Here is a 20282-nt window from a genome sequence, read left to right on the forward strand (position 1 = left end):
TTTAAGTGGGGGAAAGTCATCGTTTGACTTCTCACGCCTTATGTAAGGCGAGAGAGAGTGTCAGACTCTTACTGACTAAAAACCACCCCGTTCCTACTCCTGCTTTTCGAGCCGGAGCCCCGGTAAACCCGCTAGGTAGTCCGCAGACCTTTATACATTTTATATTAAAGGTTGCTCAAAAATAATTAAGTAAATACATAACGATGTCCCTTCCAGCTTAAAATAAAACATTACATCATTTTCAGCCCTAAAACGGAATATTATAACCAGAAATAGCCTGAAGCAAACCCTTTGTGCTTCAAAAAGATAGCTGAAATTCACCAGAACCCATGTAAATATATTTTTCAGACATTTCAAACGTTTGATTGCGATTTATTTCAATTTAACTAGAAGTATAAAGGTTATTTCTAAAAATACTTTTGTTTTAAAAGGTATTTAATTAATTGCCGAATTCGACTGCCTTGATGGTCGAATGGTCGCAAGTGCGCCAGGGGTCTCGGGTTCGATTTCCGGGTCGGGCAAAGTATTGCTTGCCTTATTTTGGTTTTTGAAAATTTCTTAGTAGTAGCACGGAGTCTAGGAATCAATCAAAGGCTCACCCCCTATTACATGGGACTAACAGCATAAATAGTGAAAAGTAGGTGTACATTGTACAGTGCCATAATGTGATAGAAGGCGTGATGATATATAATATTAGATATAAAGGTTTATATCTAATAATACTTTTGTTTTAAAATGTATTTTAATTAAACATTTAATTAATTATTGTAAACGGGTTGAGATATTTTAAGGTCGAGCTTCGTAATTATATAATTATGTTTTCTTACATCCCAAAGGGGTTACCAAAGGGGTAATTATCCATGTGTAAAGTGAGATAGGTGATACAACACCGTTATTCCCTTTGGGGTAGGCTGTGGTATATAGGGGTCGCAGTTGTAATAATAATCTAGTTGTTTATTTATTTATGAGATCGCCCGGTCTCTCTTAAATGTGTATAAAATAGTTGGGGCTTATGACACCCGCGGGAAGAGGAGATGTGGTGCCAAATGCATTGTACCTAATCTTCACCATACAATAATTAGCTAAATTACCTAAATCCTATCGGAAGATTAGTTACTTCCTCCATCTCTCATATATTTTTTCCTCTAATGCAATGCTACGCCGTAGTAGCATAGCGCACGTAGCATCACCGTAGCATTGTCTACGACAGTTGTTTCGGAGTTATACGCGGCCATACATAGATTTTTTTCAGCGACAAATGCATTTTTTTTAAAGCGTAAAGAAATACAAACAAACAACGTTCAAAAACAAAATAAACAAATCAATTAAAGAGACAAGAACTCAATCCAAAATACAAACAATTGTTTTGTAAAAGAATCCATTAGTTACGTATTGAACTGTTTATTTGTAAACTACGTTAGCTACCGGTCGCTATCGGGTTACTAAACCGTTAAGCTCACAGTTAACGATCGCCGTGACGTCACTAATAGCTTAGGATGGATTACTGGACGCTTGCAATACGATCGATGGGTTTATTGTTCTGTTTTTTTCTTTCTTTCTTTAGAGATTTTGTTTAAAAGTGTAGCGAGGGTGATGTTTCGGGGTTAAACTTAGTATCCTCGAATGGGTGGTTTTTTTAAGGGAGAAAAATCATCCAATGATTTCTCTCGCCTTGAGCGAGGCGAGAGCGAGTGTCAGACTCTTACTGACTAAAAACCACCCCGTTCCTACTTCTGTTTTCCAAGCTAGAGACCCGAGAGAGATGCTTGCTGCCACACTCAGAGACATTTAATGATTACTTTAACTAATCCTTAGTAACGATTTTGTATCGAAAACAATTGCTAAGAATTGGGTTAAGTAACCATTAAATGATTCTGAGTACGGCGGTTATTTTACAAACGCAAATACAGTATGGTGTATTTTTCATTTAATTTTGATTTAAAGAATACTCGTATTACTTCATCAAAGTAAATAAAACCGTTTCACATTATTATATTGTGGGTACTTATTGGAATGTAATTCGATTTGACGTTATTGTTAAACATTAAAACCACGTATTCGAAATATTCGAATGAAATTCTTCATTTATACGAAGGAATGTGAACCTCAGTATTATACAGAAACTTATTTCCAATATGAGTTAAGCCAATGTTTATTGGTTAACCAAAATAAATATTGGATACATTACGTTTTCCAACTGTTTAATTTGTTTAAATTTAAATACAATCTGTAGCGATTAAAAGGTTATTATTAAGCATCGCGGTTTGTTTGTTTGAAAAACAAGCTTTATTTAATTGTTCTCAAAGGATTAGCAATGGCAGTGGGCCGGTCACATTTGTCGAAGGACCGATGACCGTTGGGGTAAACGTGTTCTAGAGTGGAGACCGCAAGCAAGCGTAGTGTAGGGCACCCTCTAGGTAGGTGAAGTGACGATATCAGCAAGGTGGCTGGTAGTAGTTGGATGCGTAGAGCTGAAGATCGAGCTCAGTGGCGTGCTATTGGAGAGGCCTATGTTCAGCAGTGGACGAGAACAGGCTTTTTTTTGGACAAGTCCGCCACAACCTCCCTCACTGCTGCAACTCCTGTAAGCCAGGATCTACAGTAGATACAACCATGAAAACACCGGAACATTGAAGTCCGGCGCGTCCCAGGGACATGAATGATTGTCTTGGATCCCGCAACGAAATTAATCAGAAGATATTATTAGAGGAGAAGAAAAAGAAAACGAGAGAGAGAATAGGCTGATGATGATGATATAAAAATGTAACTTTAGAGGATTTTAAATAAATACAAACAATGTAAATAACATTAATAACTGTCCTATTTGTCCCATTCAAAACAGAGAACAAATGAACATTAATCACCTTGCTACCTCTAGGAAGCGGGCTCTAACCCCCGGCTATACGGTTACAAAGCAAATACGACGTAATAATACATCGTATTGATATTCCGTGATTAAATTATGTTCCGTGAAGTCGAGACGGAGTAATGAGGTATGTATTATGTTGTATTGTTTCATGTTTAAGTTGTGGAGTGGTTGTTATAATGTCAAAGCTTGTATTTGTGGAAAAGAAAAAGTGGTAATATAAACTTATTTGTATACATGTAATTTGTTTTTCTGTTTCTATTAGAAATTGCTGGATAATTATTGTAAAGTAAAAGTTGCCAGGATAGTTATTTAATATTACAAGAGTAATAATATACTTTTCTTTTTTTTAATATTTCAGAGCTGTAACTAGTCTAATTTAAATATACATGGGCAAGTCACTAATCCGGAGCTGCGGACAACCTAGCGGGTTTACCGGGGCTCCGGCTCGAAAGGCAGGAGAAGGAACGGGGTGGTTTTTAGTCAGTAAGAGTCTGACACTCCCTCTCGCCTCGCCCAAGGCGAGAAAAGTCATTGGATGATTTTCCCCCTCAAAAAAAAATAAAAAAAAATGGGCAAGTCACATTCATCACAAAAGCCAAGTTTGTTTAATCTCTATATATAAAACTCAATTACTGTTCGTTAGTCTTGCTAAAAACTCGAGAACGACTGGACCGATTTGGCAAACTTAAGTCTTAAGTTATTTGTGGAAGTTCAGGCAAAGTTTAAAAGGTGAGAAAAAATGTTTGAGGCGGTACGAAGTTTGCCGGGTCAGCTAGTTTATAAAAAAAAAAAAGATCTCGTAGCTTCCTTTGGATACCATACGCAAGACGCCAGGACGCCGCTGGTGAGGCGTGGTGAAGCCCCTTCAGGTATGAAGCCCATACATATGTCATCTATACTAATATTATAAACCTGAAGAGTTTGTTTGTATGATTGTTTGTTTGTTTGTTTGAACCCGCTAATCTCAGTAACTACTGATTATGATTATGATACTGATTTGAATAATTCTTTTTGAGTTGGATAGCGCATTTATCAAGAGAGGTTATAGGCTATAAATCATCACGCTACGATCAATAGGAACCGAGCAGTGCGGGTGAAACCGCGCGGAAATAGCTAGTTGTTAATTATTTAATCCAACTCTTTACACACGTCACTCACATCTAGTTTCAAAGACAAGTGGTACTTACATGTGGCGATGTGATGGACTTCCTGCTGTCAGTGTTGCTGGCCTGCCTGGAGAAGGAAGGCGCGTGCACGCTCATCGGAGACCCTGGCTCCGAGTCCGTCTTCCCTTCGTTGCTGCTGTTCCCTGCTTCCTGGGGGAGAAAAGAGGTTTATGGTTTTATTTTTGTAATAATGAGAATAGGCTGCGCGACGTCGCCGTTTCTGCGCACGCTGCTCATGAGGAAGAGTATATCTGTTACTCAAAACAAGTAGCTTTACTCCATTAATTTACGCGAGTAAACTATGATTATATGTTAATTTATGGTTTGAAACAATTGCAGTATTTAATGCAAGTCTGTAAAATAAGTGTGTACTGAAAATAATAATTTGGTATTCTTCTTTTTTTTATTAACTGCGTGGAAACAGTGTCGCTTGTCGCACATGCTCGTAACTATAGGCCCCTGCATGGCTTGAAACTAGTCGAGTAACACTATTAAACTATTATGTCACTTTGCTTAACTTACATCAACAGCCTTTATGCTACTGTTAATCAAACCCTCTGCTCTGATAGAGCAAAAGTTTTGAGCATTAATCACCGTTTGCTTAATGTGGGTTGGCGATTTCAAACTTATAATTAGAAATTAGTTTGTCAGTCGTGTCCAAATAATCTTAGAAAGTAACTAACTGGGATAAAGTCACATTCGTATTTGCCATTGGTAGGTTTCGAACCCTCACTCTTATGCGCGAGAAGCGGGTATTCTAATTTTAACTTAATTGCTCACATAACGCTTACGTAAATAAAACCGTATTCAAATAACTTGATTAAGATAACTATGAAATAAGTTTTTGCGAACAAACCTGCAGTAAACACAAAGCATATTATACTTAAGTTATAAAACAAGCTGAGCTACTTAATTGCACCTCCAAGTAATATATTGTTGTAACACTATATACCTAGGTCCTAGGTAGTCTACGTACTAGCCTTATGTCCTAGTTTCCAAGTCGTGTGGCTCACAAGCAGGCTATTAAGTCTTTGTAACTTTGCAACAACAGATGTCTTAGTGTTTAGTAATTATGTGGACTTAAGACCAATTAATGTAATTATATCTCGGACTGTATTCTTTTACAAATTGCTATATACCGGGTACAATTCCAGACTCTGTGCTAATACTGAGAATTGTGAAAAACCTCATTATTATTCCTTCCGATTCCGAACCGGGAAATCCCTTTGTTCCATAGTCGGGGACATGCCTGCCTGAGGTAACTGGCCGTTTTCATAAACCACCCCCCCCATATTTGTCATGGGGGAAACCTTCAAATAGCGATTAGCTTTTTGGAGAGAAAGACTAGGGAGTGTGGGATTTTTATCTAACTAAAACCACCCCGGTGCTCCGAAGCACCGTGGTGCAGCGCGTGACCACCGTGCTACCATCTTCCCTGAGGCCGCTGGATGGGCACCTAGAGTCTCCACTCTATGCATCTGCGGCCACAAAGGACGGCTTGCAGATGATGTAAGCGGGATTTCAACGAGGCCACTTCCCTAAACCATCTTTATTGTCATTTATACGTTCGTGAAAACTAAAATGTCATTAAATGTCACCTGTTTTAGCATAGGGGTGCCTTAAAATTTAGGAGAGTTTGCTGAAAACATAAGTCTTTATATGTATGCATAGTTAAACAAACAGGTATCGAGTTAAAATATAGGCCCTTAAGTTTGTAACACATATTACGTTGGACCCTCATCCTGCGGCGACGGATATTGCTTTCTGATCCGGATGTGTGTCTATGTGATCCGTGTGGACCGAGTATTTGTGTCGCATTCTATTCTGTTCTATTTATAGAAATGTCGACGATAGTTTCGTATTGAAATGTGTAAGATAAAAGGATGTTTTGTTTGTCAATAAAAAATGATATGAAGTTGTGCATAATATATTATAATAATAAAAGTAAAGATATATTTCTGAACATTCCGATTGTCCGGATTGGGCAAATTTGTTGTGCATTATTTATTATGCTTTTTAGTTCGGCTATATTCGCCCTTGGAATGATTATGAGTCCCTGGAGTGGCTAGAAGATCGAGTTCTTCGTCAAACAGTTACATGAGTAAGCCAAAAATCATAATCCTAGTTACGGTACGGTACTATATGATAGTTCGTTAAAAGTCACATTGGTACTTGTCGTTGGCAGGATTCGTACCCACGCCCTCATGCATTAAAAGCAAACGTTTTAAACCTCCGGGCCACCACGAGTAATACATAAGCTTGGCAGAAGCTAGTCATTAATATATATTTCATATACCACACGAAAGTTACATAATACAATTTCTTGTGTATGACAATAGACTGATCTCTCATTATACAGGACTTATTACATAGCTTATAAAAAGATACATAGGCTCCTTTGTCCGCGCAAATTTGAGCAAACAGCTAAAAACTTTTTGCTCCACGTTTAGTATAATGTATGGAGAATTATATGAGGATCTACAGTCCCTAGCCGGAGCGTTCAAGGGTCCGAGCAGTCTATTTATAGAGGCAGGCAATTTATTATAATTACGTATGTAAATTTGTTCTCTGAGACTGCCTCGTTGGCCGAGCTCGTTGCAAGTGCGACTCGGCAAGGGGTCTCGGGTTCGATTCCCGGGTCGGGCGAAGTATTACTGGGCTTTTTTTGGTTTTTCGAAAATTTCTCAGTAGTAGCACGGAGTCTGGAAATGTGTCCGGTATATGGCAATAGGCTCACCACCTATTACATGGGACTTACAACATAAATTGTGAAAAGTGGGTGTACATAGTGGCATTACGTGCCATAATGTGCACCTCTGCCTACCCCTTCGGGGATTAAAGGCGTGGCGATATGTATGTATGTATGTATGTAAATTAGGCTCTCTTGTGTAGCAGCCATCCTTTGCGACTGGACTTGTAATTAGCATACTATTACAGCTTTTGATCTTTGGAGTGTCGTGTGTGGCGTCCAATTGTTATCTTGAATGCGTTTAATGAGTTGCGGTTTCGTGGGTTGTAGGAGTGGGGAAGACTAAGAGTGAGGGTTGAAATTTGACCACTGATAATGGGCTAACGATGGACTATGTTTTATTTAAGTGTAGTTGTGTGTTGTGTGGAGTGGAGTTCGCTAGATTTTTGGTGATGTCGTCAGAGTCCATTTGTCAGCACCTTTATTCCAGTCGCGGGTATCGTACGAGCCGACTGACAGACTACACATTTTGACAGAGAGTGGGTAGTAGTGCTTTTTTTTTAATTGACTTAAAAAATAGAGGCTGTAAAGAAAATTTTGTAAAAGTGAAGAAAGACAAACTCCTCTTTTGTCGTGGAGACAAGTCAGCAAATCCACTGGTAGTCACAGGCTCGCTTTAAAAAGACGTAGTAAAATTAAGGGTATCTGGTGACAAACATAAAATCACTCTACTTTGTAGAGAACAAACAATCCAATAATACTTTGCTTAACACAGAGACCTAACTCATTCCCACTATCCTATGTAAACGCAGCAAAACAAACAATTTTAAATTAAAACTAAAACTAAAATAGAATAGTTCCAGTCCATTTGCTCGATTAGTTTGTATTGAATCCTCTCGCGGTTCGCACTCAATGTAACTTTGCCAATGAATGGATTGGTTTCAGGGCTTTGCACAAACGGGCGTGATTGCATTACGTAATACCTCTGAAGGGATTATTTCATGCTGAGAGGATTGTAATGGAAATCCATTATACCTATACTAGTTTTGTAATAGGGTACATGTAACGTCACGTCTTTTATCCCCGAAGGGGTTGGCAGAGGTGTACATTACGGCACGTAATGCTGCTATACAATGTACAGCCACTTTTCAGCATTTGTGTTATGAATTCCATGTTATAGAAGGTGAGCCTACTGCAATATACCGGGCACAATTCCAAGAGAAACGGAAAAAAGTCCCGTAATACTTTGCCGGACTCGGGAATTGTATCCGAGATCCCTTGTCCGGCAGTCGCACTTGCAATCACTCAACTAACGAGGCAGTCAAGGGTAGATGACTAAATTTTTATTCTTATGCCCGTCTTGTAGATTATTTCAAAACATTAGACACGTATTTTTTATTTTCTTACGGAAACAAATACTTTCGATGATATTATATCGATTTCAAATATCACATGGCGACACTTCTGGATACGTTTAATGCGTAGAAATGACGTATTTGTTCTCAGTTCTTTGATTCGTTTTATTGAAGTATATCTTATATGACAAATTAAAAATACGTGTATAATATGTTTTCATTACTTAACTGACGGACTAATAGATTTTTAATTTGCATATCTCCTTATTATCCCTATTATGGTTTTTAGTAAATTGATTTTTTATTTGTCGTTCTGTTTCACTATTATTCAGGCCCAGGATTTTGCTTTATAAATATACAACTTAGAAAGAAAACAAAGTCTGTTATTGTGTTCAATATAATTAGCGAATTTTGAACAACGCTAAACAACAGTATTTACATAATTATTAAACTATAACTCCAGAACAAACGAACCGATTTTCACGGTTTGTGCGTTCAGGAAAATTCAAGAAAAATTAGTAAACAGGGAAAATCATTATCATAAATCATTAGTGGCGAAATGGAGGTCGCTGGGCTTGCTATATAATTATAATATGGTAGTAAATATATAAATAAAATTATTTCTATTAAAAAACTATACCTGTAAAGACCTCGCGAGCTCAGAGTCCAGATACCGTCCGGTAGTTCTCCTGTCGGGCAGTATGTACTTGGGGACCGACTTGAAGAACCAGGCTCCTGACTTCTTCCACATCTCCCTCGTCTCCGCACACAGGTTGCACATGTACGCCTCTCTGGAGTATATCGGAGATCTGAGGACAAAATGTGAGATTGGACGTTAGGCTGAAAAGTATACCACAGATGGGGCCCAGTATGGCTGATGCCCGATCTGGAGCTGCGGACAACGTAACAGGTTACCGGGGCTCCGGCTCAAAGCAGGAGAAGGAACGGGGTGGACTTACACTCTCTCCTGCCTCACTTAGGCCGAAGAAATCGAATCAATGTAAGTGTGGGAGAGCCATGCTTCGGCACGAATGGGCCGGCTCGACCGGATTGATACTACGGCTTCACAGAAAACCGACGTGAAACAACGCTTGCGTTGTGTTTCGTTGTGTGAGTGAGGTTACCGGAGGCCCAATTAACCCCCTTCCCAATCTTCCCAATCCCCGATTCCCGAACTTAACTCCCAAAAAGCCGGCAACGCACTTGTAACGCCTCTGGTGTTTCAAGTGTCCATGGGCGGCGGCGATTGCTTACCATCAGGATTACCTGATGGTAAGCAATCGCCGCGCAATACGCCGCAGACGTATTAACGACTGCTCGATTACCGGCGTGTTTCATAAAAAAATATATATATATATCATTGGAAGATTTGCCCACTCGACAAAAGGCTGAAAAGTCTGTAGAAACTACAACTAAATGGCTGTTTAATTACATCAGTGATGCAGTGATGTGACATCACACATCATCAGCCTATAAGTGGCCACTGCTGACCAAAGGCCTCTTCTCGTACGGAGAAGTTTTGAGCATTAATCACCATGCTTGCTCAATGCGGTTTGGCGATTTCAAACTTCTAAAAAAATTGAAATTATGAGCGCAGTTTTCCTCACGATGTTTTTTTTACTGTTTGATACAACTTTCTTACTAAGTCTTAAACGAAGTAGTTTCAACTGTCATTGTTCGTTGCAAACTTACTTCGAACTTTAGTTCAACAACTTAAAGTTGAGAATTCATTGCGGTCACACTTTGAAGTCACCTGTTCAACGTTTCTGCTCACTTCGTTTTCTTTAAAAGGGATTATGATAGCGGTTTGAAGACCAAGTTTTTTGTTTTGCAGCGAACTAAGAGACAGAGAATTTTCAACTTTATGCTTTGTGCAATGAAGTATACATTTCAACGCTCTTAAACTTAGATAATGGCATAGTGGTTTTGTTGCAAAGGAATTTGAGCTTTTTGTTGTGTGTATTGAGGTGGAAAGTTACATAGCTGTGGTGCAGTGGAAATTTTCTTTTATTTGAGTACAAAGCCAGCATCTTATGTTTTAAGGTATAATAACAATGCACTTCACTTTTTAAAGTGTACATTGAAAAGTGTCAAGTGCGAATCGTAATTAAAATCGTTGAATACTTTTTACATCCTATCGAATGTTCAGACAGATGTGCATATATTATAGTTTATATGTTTCATAATTATATTATGAACCCGTGTAATGGATATCTAGAAAAAAATTTGACAGCTTAACCTCAAAATGGATCCTTGCACGGCGATCTTACAATACGATCACATTTTGGAGATCACAGTTGAAAGTAAGTTTGGGGACCCAATTCCCTAGGACATCTTCACAGTCTTTTCAATCCTCGATTCAGGTATCCATTGGCGGCGGCGATTGCTTACCATCAGCTGACCCGTCTGCTAGTTATATATGGATATTTTTTTGTGGTATAAGCCGGTACTTATACCACAAAAAAATATCCATATCGTCGAAACCTTTTTAAACCCTCAAAAAGTCCCTATAAAATATTGTAAGACAGAAGAATTCCATATATATGCTAGGAACTCGAGCGAAGCCGAGGAAAGTCGCTAGTTTTAAAATATTTTCTACTTACGGTACGATAAAATTAACGCGCGCTCTTTTGTGTTCACATTCGATGGTATTTCATTCAGGAATGCTTTTGTTGAAATTAAGCTGTTTCTACACTCTCATGAATTCTATCTTTAGCTAAGTAATTGTGTGTATGGTTGTTGATCATGAGGTCCGGTTTTGCGAGTCTAAACTCAACTTAAAACAGATGAATGGATGTAAAAATACAGTGGTCTAAAACTGAATTAAACTTTACACATTTTGTATGGACGTTATATCAGAATTGTATTTCTAGTAAGCAAATCTACAGATAGGTTATTGAAATTTAATAAAACGCTATAAATGGTTTGCAATCAACTGACGTTTTATAATAAACAATATACAAAGAGTTTACTTATCACATAAGGAGTTTAACAATTGATAGGTCTACATACATAATTAGTTTAGAACTAATACACCAGATGACTCTATTGTTAATACATATTATTTTGTTACATATATTTAACACCCTGACCTAACAAAATAATCTAAATTCTCTTTAAAACAATATTATAATCTGTTTTAAAAAACATAATATTATTTAACAAAACCCTGGTAAAACTGGTGAAAAAATTCTCATCAACTGGGTTAATCCCTTAGCCACAAGCCTGGCTCTATAATGCATTTCACCTTTACTGTTAACTTTCTTTTCCCGCACAATTTAATATATCACTTTCAGCAATTAGTTCACCTGTCATTTCCGCACACATGTTCGCATAACCTTTGTAGTCTGTTTTGCATCTCACACGTTTTCTGGCGTAGATGATTCACGCTACATGAAGACAAGATCCGTCTCCTCTGGTGATAAGGTATCTGAGTAGCTGGTATCAGTGTTGCTCGATGAATTCCCTGGTATAAAAATCTCATCCTTCTGGCTTACACTGGTATCTTGCTCTTCTCTCTTCTTCAGGTGGCCTATCTTCATTGTTGCTGAACTGTCATCTATGTTTTCCATGACAACAACATACCTGGCTATAATGATATTTCGTGCTACTGGATCATACAAAAGATAGCCCTTGATATTTTCACAATATCCAACTAGGAACTTCTTCTTTGCTTTTTTATCCCATTTTTTATTTTTCTTTTTTACGTGGACCATAACTGGACTGCCAAATATTTGCAACTTTGGCTTTCTGCCCGTCTATAATTCATAAAGAGTTGTATTCTCTTTAATACCTGCTGTTGACTGTGTTTACAGGCTCTGCCCATAGACATTTCTCAAACTGAGCATCGAATAGGAAACAACGAGTTTTCTCAACTCAATCTGTTGTACCTTTCACTTACTCCATATTGCTCTGGTGTATAACTGTTTCTTTCTGATGAACTATACCACATTTCCTTAAATAATTTTCCATCTCAGAAAATAAGCTGTGTACATCCTGCTAAAGTCATCTATAAACAATAGGTAATATCTGGCTTTACCTAGTGACATATTCTCCATTGGTTCACATGACAATGTGAATCAGTTCTAGGACTTCATGACTTTGGTTTACACTTTGAAGGAATGGTAACCTAGTTTGTTTCCTTTCGCAACAAACTGTACAACTGGCTTTGTTAGAGCCGCACTTCTCATCAAAACTTACACCGAAACATCTATGCCAAGTATTATTCAATACTTTTACTGCAGCTGTCAACACTTGCTCACCAAACATTCTGACAAAAAATTCTTGTTGGAAACCATATGAGTACTTGCGCCGGAATTGTTGTTGTATCACTATGGCTACTACCAGCGCTACCAACACCACCACTGACAGTGCTCGTCAACGAATTTTCGGTTTCCGTTTCCGCTGCTACCGCCGTACTGTGATTGTTGAATTCTGTAACCGCCGCCATATATATGATGCTTTTTTCAGCGATGAATGCACCTTCCGACTTAACTGCAAAACTCATATCCAACACTTTTGTCTTTATAGCGTCCTGAACCACGGATGCCTCACAAACTTCTCCAGTAATCCAACTAACATGAGCGATCCCATCCATTGGTCGTTAATTTCAAAACCAGTTCCTTTCAGTTTCTGTGCCGTTTCAAATAGCTGGTCAGTTTAAAATGTCGACTAATTACTTAGTAAACATACCGAAGTTAAAAGTTCGTGAAAATATAATTTTATTTCGTATCTGGGCCCATAACCTAATAAAACGCTATAAATGGTTTGCAATCAACTGACGTTTTATAATAAACAATATACAAAGAGTTTACTTATCACATAAGGAGTTTAACAATTGATAGGTCTACATACATAATTAGTTTAGAACTAATACACCAGATGACGCTATTGTTAGTACATATTATTTTGTTACATATATTCAACGAAATTGACTGGTAATAAATGTTGTTTTTCGCCGGGCTACCACACCGTGGCAAAGGTAGGAGTAAATAGGAACGGGGTGGTTTTTAGTCATTAAGAATTTGACACTGTTGGAAATTAACGTGGTAAATGAAAAATATTGTGGATATTTCAGCGGATTTAATTGTTCTTCAACCGATCATAGAAACTTTCATTCGAGAGATACGAGAGCAAAACAAAGGAAAAGTCCCGGCTGTCAAAAATGACAGTTAACTTTTTTTTTTTTTTTTTATAGCGACCAGTTCTACTTTATAATAAATATAGGTTGTGTTTACAAACCAGAAAAACAATCTTTCCAACACTGGCCCTTAAACACAAGCTGAACTATATTTCACAATATAAAAGAAAAACAACAAAGGCATATTTCCTACCTATGGTTCACATCTCACCAATTAACATACATCTAACATCAGTATTACATATAAGTTACACAGTTAAGACTTGCATAAAACATAACACTCGGACTGAGATACATTCTCATATGTTACAGTTTTATCAATTAAAACAAACTCAAAAGAAAATATATTCAGTTATAAAACCAACAAAAGGAACTTAAATTACAGTTAGCATCTGGCTTACAAACTTGTTATGTTTCTCTTTACAAAGTGCTTTGGTTAGTACATCCGCTAACATAACTATAGTTGACAAGTATTTAATTTCAACAATACCTTTAGTTACAATCTCCTTAATAAAATGATGACGTATGTCAATGTGCTTTGTTCTAGAATGAAATATAAAGTTTTTACACAGTTTTATAGCTGATTGATTATCATTATAAATCGTGATTTTAGGCTTGGTACCAAATATTTCGAATATGAACTGTCTAATGAAAAGAGCTTCCTTACATGTGTCTGACAACGCCATGTACTCTGCCTCGGTACTAGATAGAGCAACAGTGCCTTGCTTACGACTCTCCCAAGCGACGACAGACTCACCAACAGTGAAAACAAAGCCTGTGTAGGACTTACGGTCTATGTTGTCTGACGCCCAGTCCGCATCAGCATAAGCTGAAATGTTCATGCCTGTTTTAGAAAAAACAAGATTAAAGTTAATTGTACCTTTCAAATATCGTAGGATTCTTTTGGCAGCCTTCCAGTGACTTTCGCCGAAGCAATCGTTGAATTGGCTGAGATAGCCGACTGCATGACTTATATCAGGCCTTGTGCAAACTGCCACATACATTAGCGAACCTATCAAACCTCTGTAGTCGTAGGTTCCTTCTTGTTTAGGTTCCTTGGCAAGTTTCAATCCTGTCTCCATGGGTGTCGCAATAGCGTTACAATCCTCCATTCGAAACTTCTTCAATATCTTCTGTATGTAGTTTGATTGATTGAGGTAAATTTTATCATCTTTCCTCATCAACTTCATTCCAATTATAAGCTTAGCTGGCCCAAGATCAGTGATGTCAAACTCATCCTGCAATTCTTTCTTTATATTATCTTTCCCTGGGAAATTCGGGGAGGAAAATATAATCAGATCGTCTACATACAATGCTATGATCATCATCAATCCATTTTCACTCTTAGAGTAAACACAGGGCTCAGAAGTCAAGCGTTTAAACTTCAACTTGTTACATAGAACCTTGGTAATCTTGTCATACCATGATTTGGATGCCTGTTTAAGGCCATAAACAGCCTTATTCAGCTTATATACCATTTCTTCACTCCCTTTGACCTTGAAACATTCTGGCTGCTCCATGTATACTGTTTCTTCCAGGTCTCCATTTAGGAAAGCTGTTTTTACATCCAGGTGTTCTATGTCTAAGTTATACTCTGCCGCCATTGCAAGCAGCATCCTGATTGTTGAGTATCGCACAACCGGTGAAAAAGTATCTTGGTAATCTATCCCATATTTTTGTGTATACCCTTTTGCAACCAAACGAGCTTTAAATTTCAATAGCTCACCATCAGCACCATACTTCTTTTTAAAATCCATTTGCATTGAACGGGCTTATGACTTGGGTCACGTTTTGTCAGAGTCCAACATTTATTTTTAATAAATGAGTCATACTCATCAGTCATTGCCCTGCGCCAGCTGTCTGAATCTGGTCCATTCAGCGCCTCGGTTGCAGTCTGAGGTTCATCAGGGTTACTGTCGACCGGTCCCACAAAATTAGCCTGCAGGGGAGACTCAGGAGCTGCTTCATAGGAGGTGTCTGACTGCTCCGCCTCAGCTATTGAGTCTTCACCTGGAATATAAGTTTCATCCGAACAATTCTCTGTTTCATCACTTAGGTCTTCGCTCTCAGAGTCATTTATTGTGTATGTGCTGACTCTTTGCTCATTCTGTGATAATCTCATGTCATCAGAAACATCAGAACTCACACTGGATGACTCTGATTGCTGAATTTCATCTGAATTCAGATTGTTGAAGTCAACAATTGTATGCTGATCAACATTTTCATCATGTGACATTTTTTTGTTACAGAATTTATTTTCTAAAAATACGACATTACGAGAATTGACACATTTTATGGGATTATCAGGATCAATTAATCGGTATCCCTTGGACTCTTCATTGTAACCCACAAATATGTATGGTTTACTTTTAGAATCAAGTTTTCTTCTATTCTTCACAATAGAATATGCAACACAACCAAAAATTCTTAAATGGTTTAGATTTACCTTTTTACTAGTCCATTTCTCTTCAGGGGTTACTCCAGCAACAGCTTTCGTAGGACTTCTGTTCTTTAGGTAAACTGCTGTGTTGACCGCCTCAGCCCAGAATTTCATTCCGAGTCCAGCATCTCGCAGAAGACATCTAGCCTTCTCCATAACGGTCCTGTTGGCGCGTTCTGCAACGCCATTCTGTTGTGGACAGTCTGGTATCGTTTTCTGATGCTTGATTCCACATGTCTTGACGTATTCCTGAAACTTAGAACTCATATATTCTCCGCCTCTATCACTTCTGAGTACTTTTAATTTCTTTCCTGTTTCATTTTCGACAAGGGCTTTAAATTGTTTGAAATATTCAAAAGTCTCATCTTTCGATTTCAAAAAATAAATAAACTGCTTCCTTGTGTAATCATCAATGAAACTGAGAAAATATTTAGCACCACCTAGAGATGACTGTTGCATGGGACCACAAAGGTCTGTATGAACCAAACCAAGTACCTCTGTAGCTCTACTACACGACCTTTTGGGAAAAGGAAGCTTACTCTGCTTCCCTTCTACACATGCAACACACTGCTGAAAATTAGAAGTGTTAAAAGAAATGCCATTTGCCATACCTTTTTGAAGTAGTTGCATATTTCTGGAATTCAGGTGGCCGAGACGTCTGTGCCACAACTCCTGGGATGATAAATCCACTGCTGCTGATGCCATCATAGAACACTCCTGTTCCACAGAACAGCCGCTGTCTGACACGGTATCAAGCTGATACATACCATTGACTTGCGTACCAGTAGCTAAAATTTCATCATTGTCGCAAATAGTACATGAATTACTATTAAAAGTGACAACATATCCCTTTTTGGTCATAGCACTGACAGACAACAGGTTAGTACTTAAATTAGGTACATAATAAGTATCACTTATTGTCCTTACGCAGTCTTTCAATTTAATCTGCACTTCCCCTAAGCCCGCTGTTGTTAACCTTTCACCGTTTGCTATGCTTACATCTACGGATTTACTACGGTTGCACTTCATCACTTTTTCACTATTACACATATGATTTGTCGCTCCAGAGTCTATGTACCACACATCACTATTCACTTTCACCGAGAGAGCCGTCAGAAGGGTCTTTTTGTTCCTCGCTGACTTCTTCACTGGATTTCTCTGGGTCGGTGGGTCATTCTCTTGGTTTTGTACTTTGGCTGGTCCTTTTTTCTTCGGACAGTTCCTTATCATATGTCCCTTGGCACCGCAACCGTAACACTTAGGTTGCTTCTGTGTGATGAGTGCTGTTTCTTCAGATTTTTCTTCCCGTCTTTGGGTTTCCTGAAGTAATTTTTGTGAGATGATTTCCGTAGACAGTTTGGAAGTTGAATGCTCAATCGCCATGATCAGTGGGTCGTAGTCATCTGTGAGCCCACTCAGCATGATGACTGCAACGAATTCGTCGTCCAGTGGCGATTCAATTTCATGGAGTTGATGTGAAATTTCTTTTATTTTGTTCAAGTAGACTTCCATTGAACTATTCTCCGACAGCTTAGTACTGAAGAGGCTACGCAGTAAACCTAGCCTTCTGCTCAGGCCACGTCCCTCGTAGGCCTTTTGCAGTATTTTCCACGCTTCATGTGCACTCTTCGCTGTACGAATATATGGAATTACAGCCGGTGTCACGGAAAGCGCAATGCGCGCCAACGCTTTGTCAACTTTTTCTTGTCGCCATCTTCGCTGGGTTCTGCTTCCACGCAATTCCATAATTCCTCGTGGATAAGCAACATGCGCATTGTAAACTTCCACGTGGAATAGTTTTCTGCACCTTTCAGTTTCTCAATGCCGGTTTGCCCGAACGCAATCGCCGTTGAAGCCATCTTTTCTTGAATGCCGGGACACGTTGCGTTGTGCCGGTAATTATTCCAAGTATGATGAATCTTACCAAAATATGAGTATTTTTCACTTTTGGGTGAATTTCCCAAATGACTTTTTTTTTGTCTTTAGTGAAATTCGTATTTGAAAAAAGAAATATTGTTCTGGATTATTTTTTTTGTATTCAATAGGCAGTTATTGGGTTGTGGCAAAAATATAATTTGCCTAGGACTATATATAAGGGTAGAAAAAAATACATAAACCTCAATTTTTCTCATATCGGTGGCTGTCCCTCTACTTTTTTTACTGACAAAAATGCTTATACACTTGTAAAAATAAGTAAGTTAAGTATATAACTAATTTTATTTAATAGACTATTAGTTTTATTATTAACATAGAGCATATTTTAATACATAACCGACGTTTATAATTACTGAGAGGCACAAACATACTTGTCTCGAAAAATGCTCTCATATCGGTGGCCAAAAGTAATTTAAACCTAACTTTACATCGGCGGGTCCGACAGCGTCCCCACCCCAATATTATTTCCCTCGTTAGTGTGCGCTAGCGCGCAGTGAAGACGGACGCGTGTCAAGTCGCTGCATTTTCCCACCAATAACGTAAGTATGCCATTTCAGTTGCTCCCGGACAATTATTTTATGTTATCGGTGGTTCCATTTTTTCAGTGTAATGAGTAGTTTTATTATTATTGTTTGGTTCTAACAGCATCAGCAAGTGAATTAACTACATTGGCTGTTACTCAATTTATCCTAAATATAATACATTTTCTTTAATCTTCTAAAACGTGTGTTTTTTCTCACGTCGGTGTTCTCATATCGGTGTAATCGGTGGCATTTTTTACCACCGATATGATAATTTACACCGAAATGATAAGAAAATTCAATCGGTGTCCTAGGTTATCATATCGGTGTTATGGACGTACAGTTTCTTTCACATCGGTGTATGCTTTATCATATCGGTGGATTGTTTTATCATGTCGGTGGATTGCTTTATCATAACGGTGGATTGTTTTATCATCTCGGTGTCTTTTTATCATATCGGTAGATCCTGTGTAATTTCGTGCGGTGCGGTCGCGGCGCCAGCGCCGGAGCGATGTTGATGTGGCTGCGGTTATTATAAAAACTTACTATATAATACTAATAATGATTTATTAGTATTGGGTTATTGGTAAAACACTAACAACCTCTCAGGACTATATTAGTGACACCATAAACAACAACTTTTGTTTTATGACTTTTTACAAAACGTTAATACTTACATAATAATATAACAAAAAGTAAATTTGAAGTTTTCGTTGTTCTATCTAACACATTTTAAATTTGTTTTGTCGTACCTACAACTCCCGTTCACTGTCACTCGGTATGTATTCTTAGTGTACTGTATAAAAGTTTGATGAATTAAAATCTGATAAATGATTAAAAGTCGTAAAACAAAAGTTGATGTTTATGGTTTCAGTAATATAGTCCTGAGAGGTTGTTAGTTTTTTACTAATAACCCTGTATATATATATATATATATATATATATATATATATATATATATATATATATATATTATGATTAATTAGGTATTTAGACTTACAGTTATTTTTATTGTTATTATTGTAAAACAATTAGCTGGATCGTCCACAGTAATAAATGTGTATTTTGCAATTTTATCCCTTAAGAGATTTTTTATTTATCTTTGTGCTTCATTTTAATAAAGACATTGGTAATGTAAATGTATATTCTTTATTAAAACTCTAAGAACCTATAGTAAAATAATTAAAAAGAAAAAGTAGAAAGTAAATATAATAAAATAGGTATAATTTATTTTTAAATCAATTCTCGTTGGATGTATTCTTCTTTCATGAGACCAGACAGTTCAGGTCTTCAGTTCGTTCACCCTTGTAAAAATATATAGGCACCTATACTAACTATATTTCAAAGATAGATAGATTATCATATCGCTGGATATGTTATCATTTCGGTGGATAAGTTTATCATTTCGGTGGATAAATTTATCATATCGGTGGATAACCTTTTCATATCGGTGTACATAAAAAAAATCGGTGACGGTTTATCATATCGGTGGAAACCAGAATTCAAACTGATTTTTCTTCTAAGTTTTACATGATATGTTGATGATGTTAAATTTGGGAATATATACTATCCTAAAGATTACATAAAACCTAAAAAATAAGCAAAATATGTACATAAACAAAAAAAGCACCGATATGATAAAAAAAATGGCATTTGTTGAAATTCACCCTTTTACCAACCACGCTCTGCTACCATGTTAGAAATTAACGTGGTAAATGAAAAATATTGTGGATATTTCAGCAGATTTAATTGTTCTTCAACCGATCATAGAAACTTTCATTCGAGAGATACGAGAGCAAAACAAAGGAAAAGTCCCGGCTGTCAAAAATGACAGTTAACTTTTTTTTTTTTTTTTTTATAGCGACCAGTTCTACTTTATAATAAATATAGGTTGTGTTTACAAACTAGAAAAAACAATCTTTCCAACAGACACTCCCTCTCGCCACGCCCAAGGCTTCAACCAAGCCGATGGATGATTTAACCCCCTTAAAAAAACTTCTCTGGTGTTACGGGTGTCCTTGGTACCGTTGCTTACCATCAAGTATCATCAGTGCGATCACGAATCTATACTAATATACTAATATATACTAATACTAATACTAATTACTAATTACTAATAATATTATAAAGCTGAAGAGTTTGTTTGTTTGTTTGAACGCGCTAATCT

General features: G+C 37.5%; 1 protein-coding gene across 2 annotated transcripts in view; it reads right to left on the reverse strand.

The window, feature by feature from the left end:
* Positions 1-20282, reverse strand: part of LOC118274564 (double C2-like domain-containing protein beta) — a 60794-nt gene that overhangs the window by 17920 nt on the left and 22592 nt on the right. For both annotated transcript variants that reach the window (XM_050697073.1, XM_035592129.2), the window contains exons 4-5: positions 8720-8888; positions 4057-4185 (exon numbers count right to left, since the gene is read on the reverse strand). In XM_050697073.1, the coding sequence (XP_050553030.1) occupies positions 4057-4185; positions 8720-8888 (298 nt within the window). The remainder of the gene's footprint in view (positions 1-4056; positions 4186-8719; positions 8889-20282) is intronic.

The sequence above is a fragment of the Spodoptera frugiperda genome, chromosome 11, assembly GCF_023101765.2.
Source record: "Spodoptera frugiperda isolate SF20-4 chromosome 11, AGI-APGP_CSIRO_Sfru_2.0, whole genome shotgun sequence".
Classification (NCBI taxonomy): domain Eukaryota; kingdom Metazoa; phylum Arthropoda; class Insecta; order Lepidoptera; family Noctuidae; genus Spodoptera; species Spodoptera frugiperda.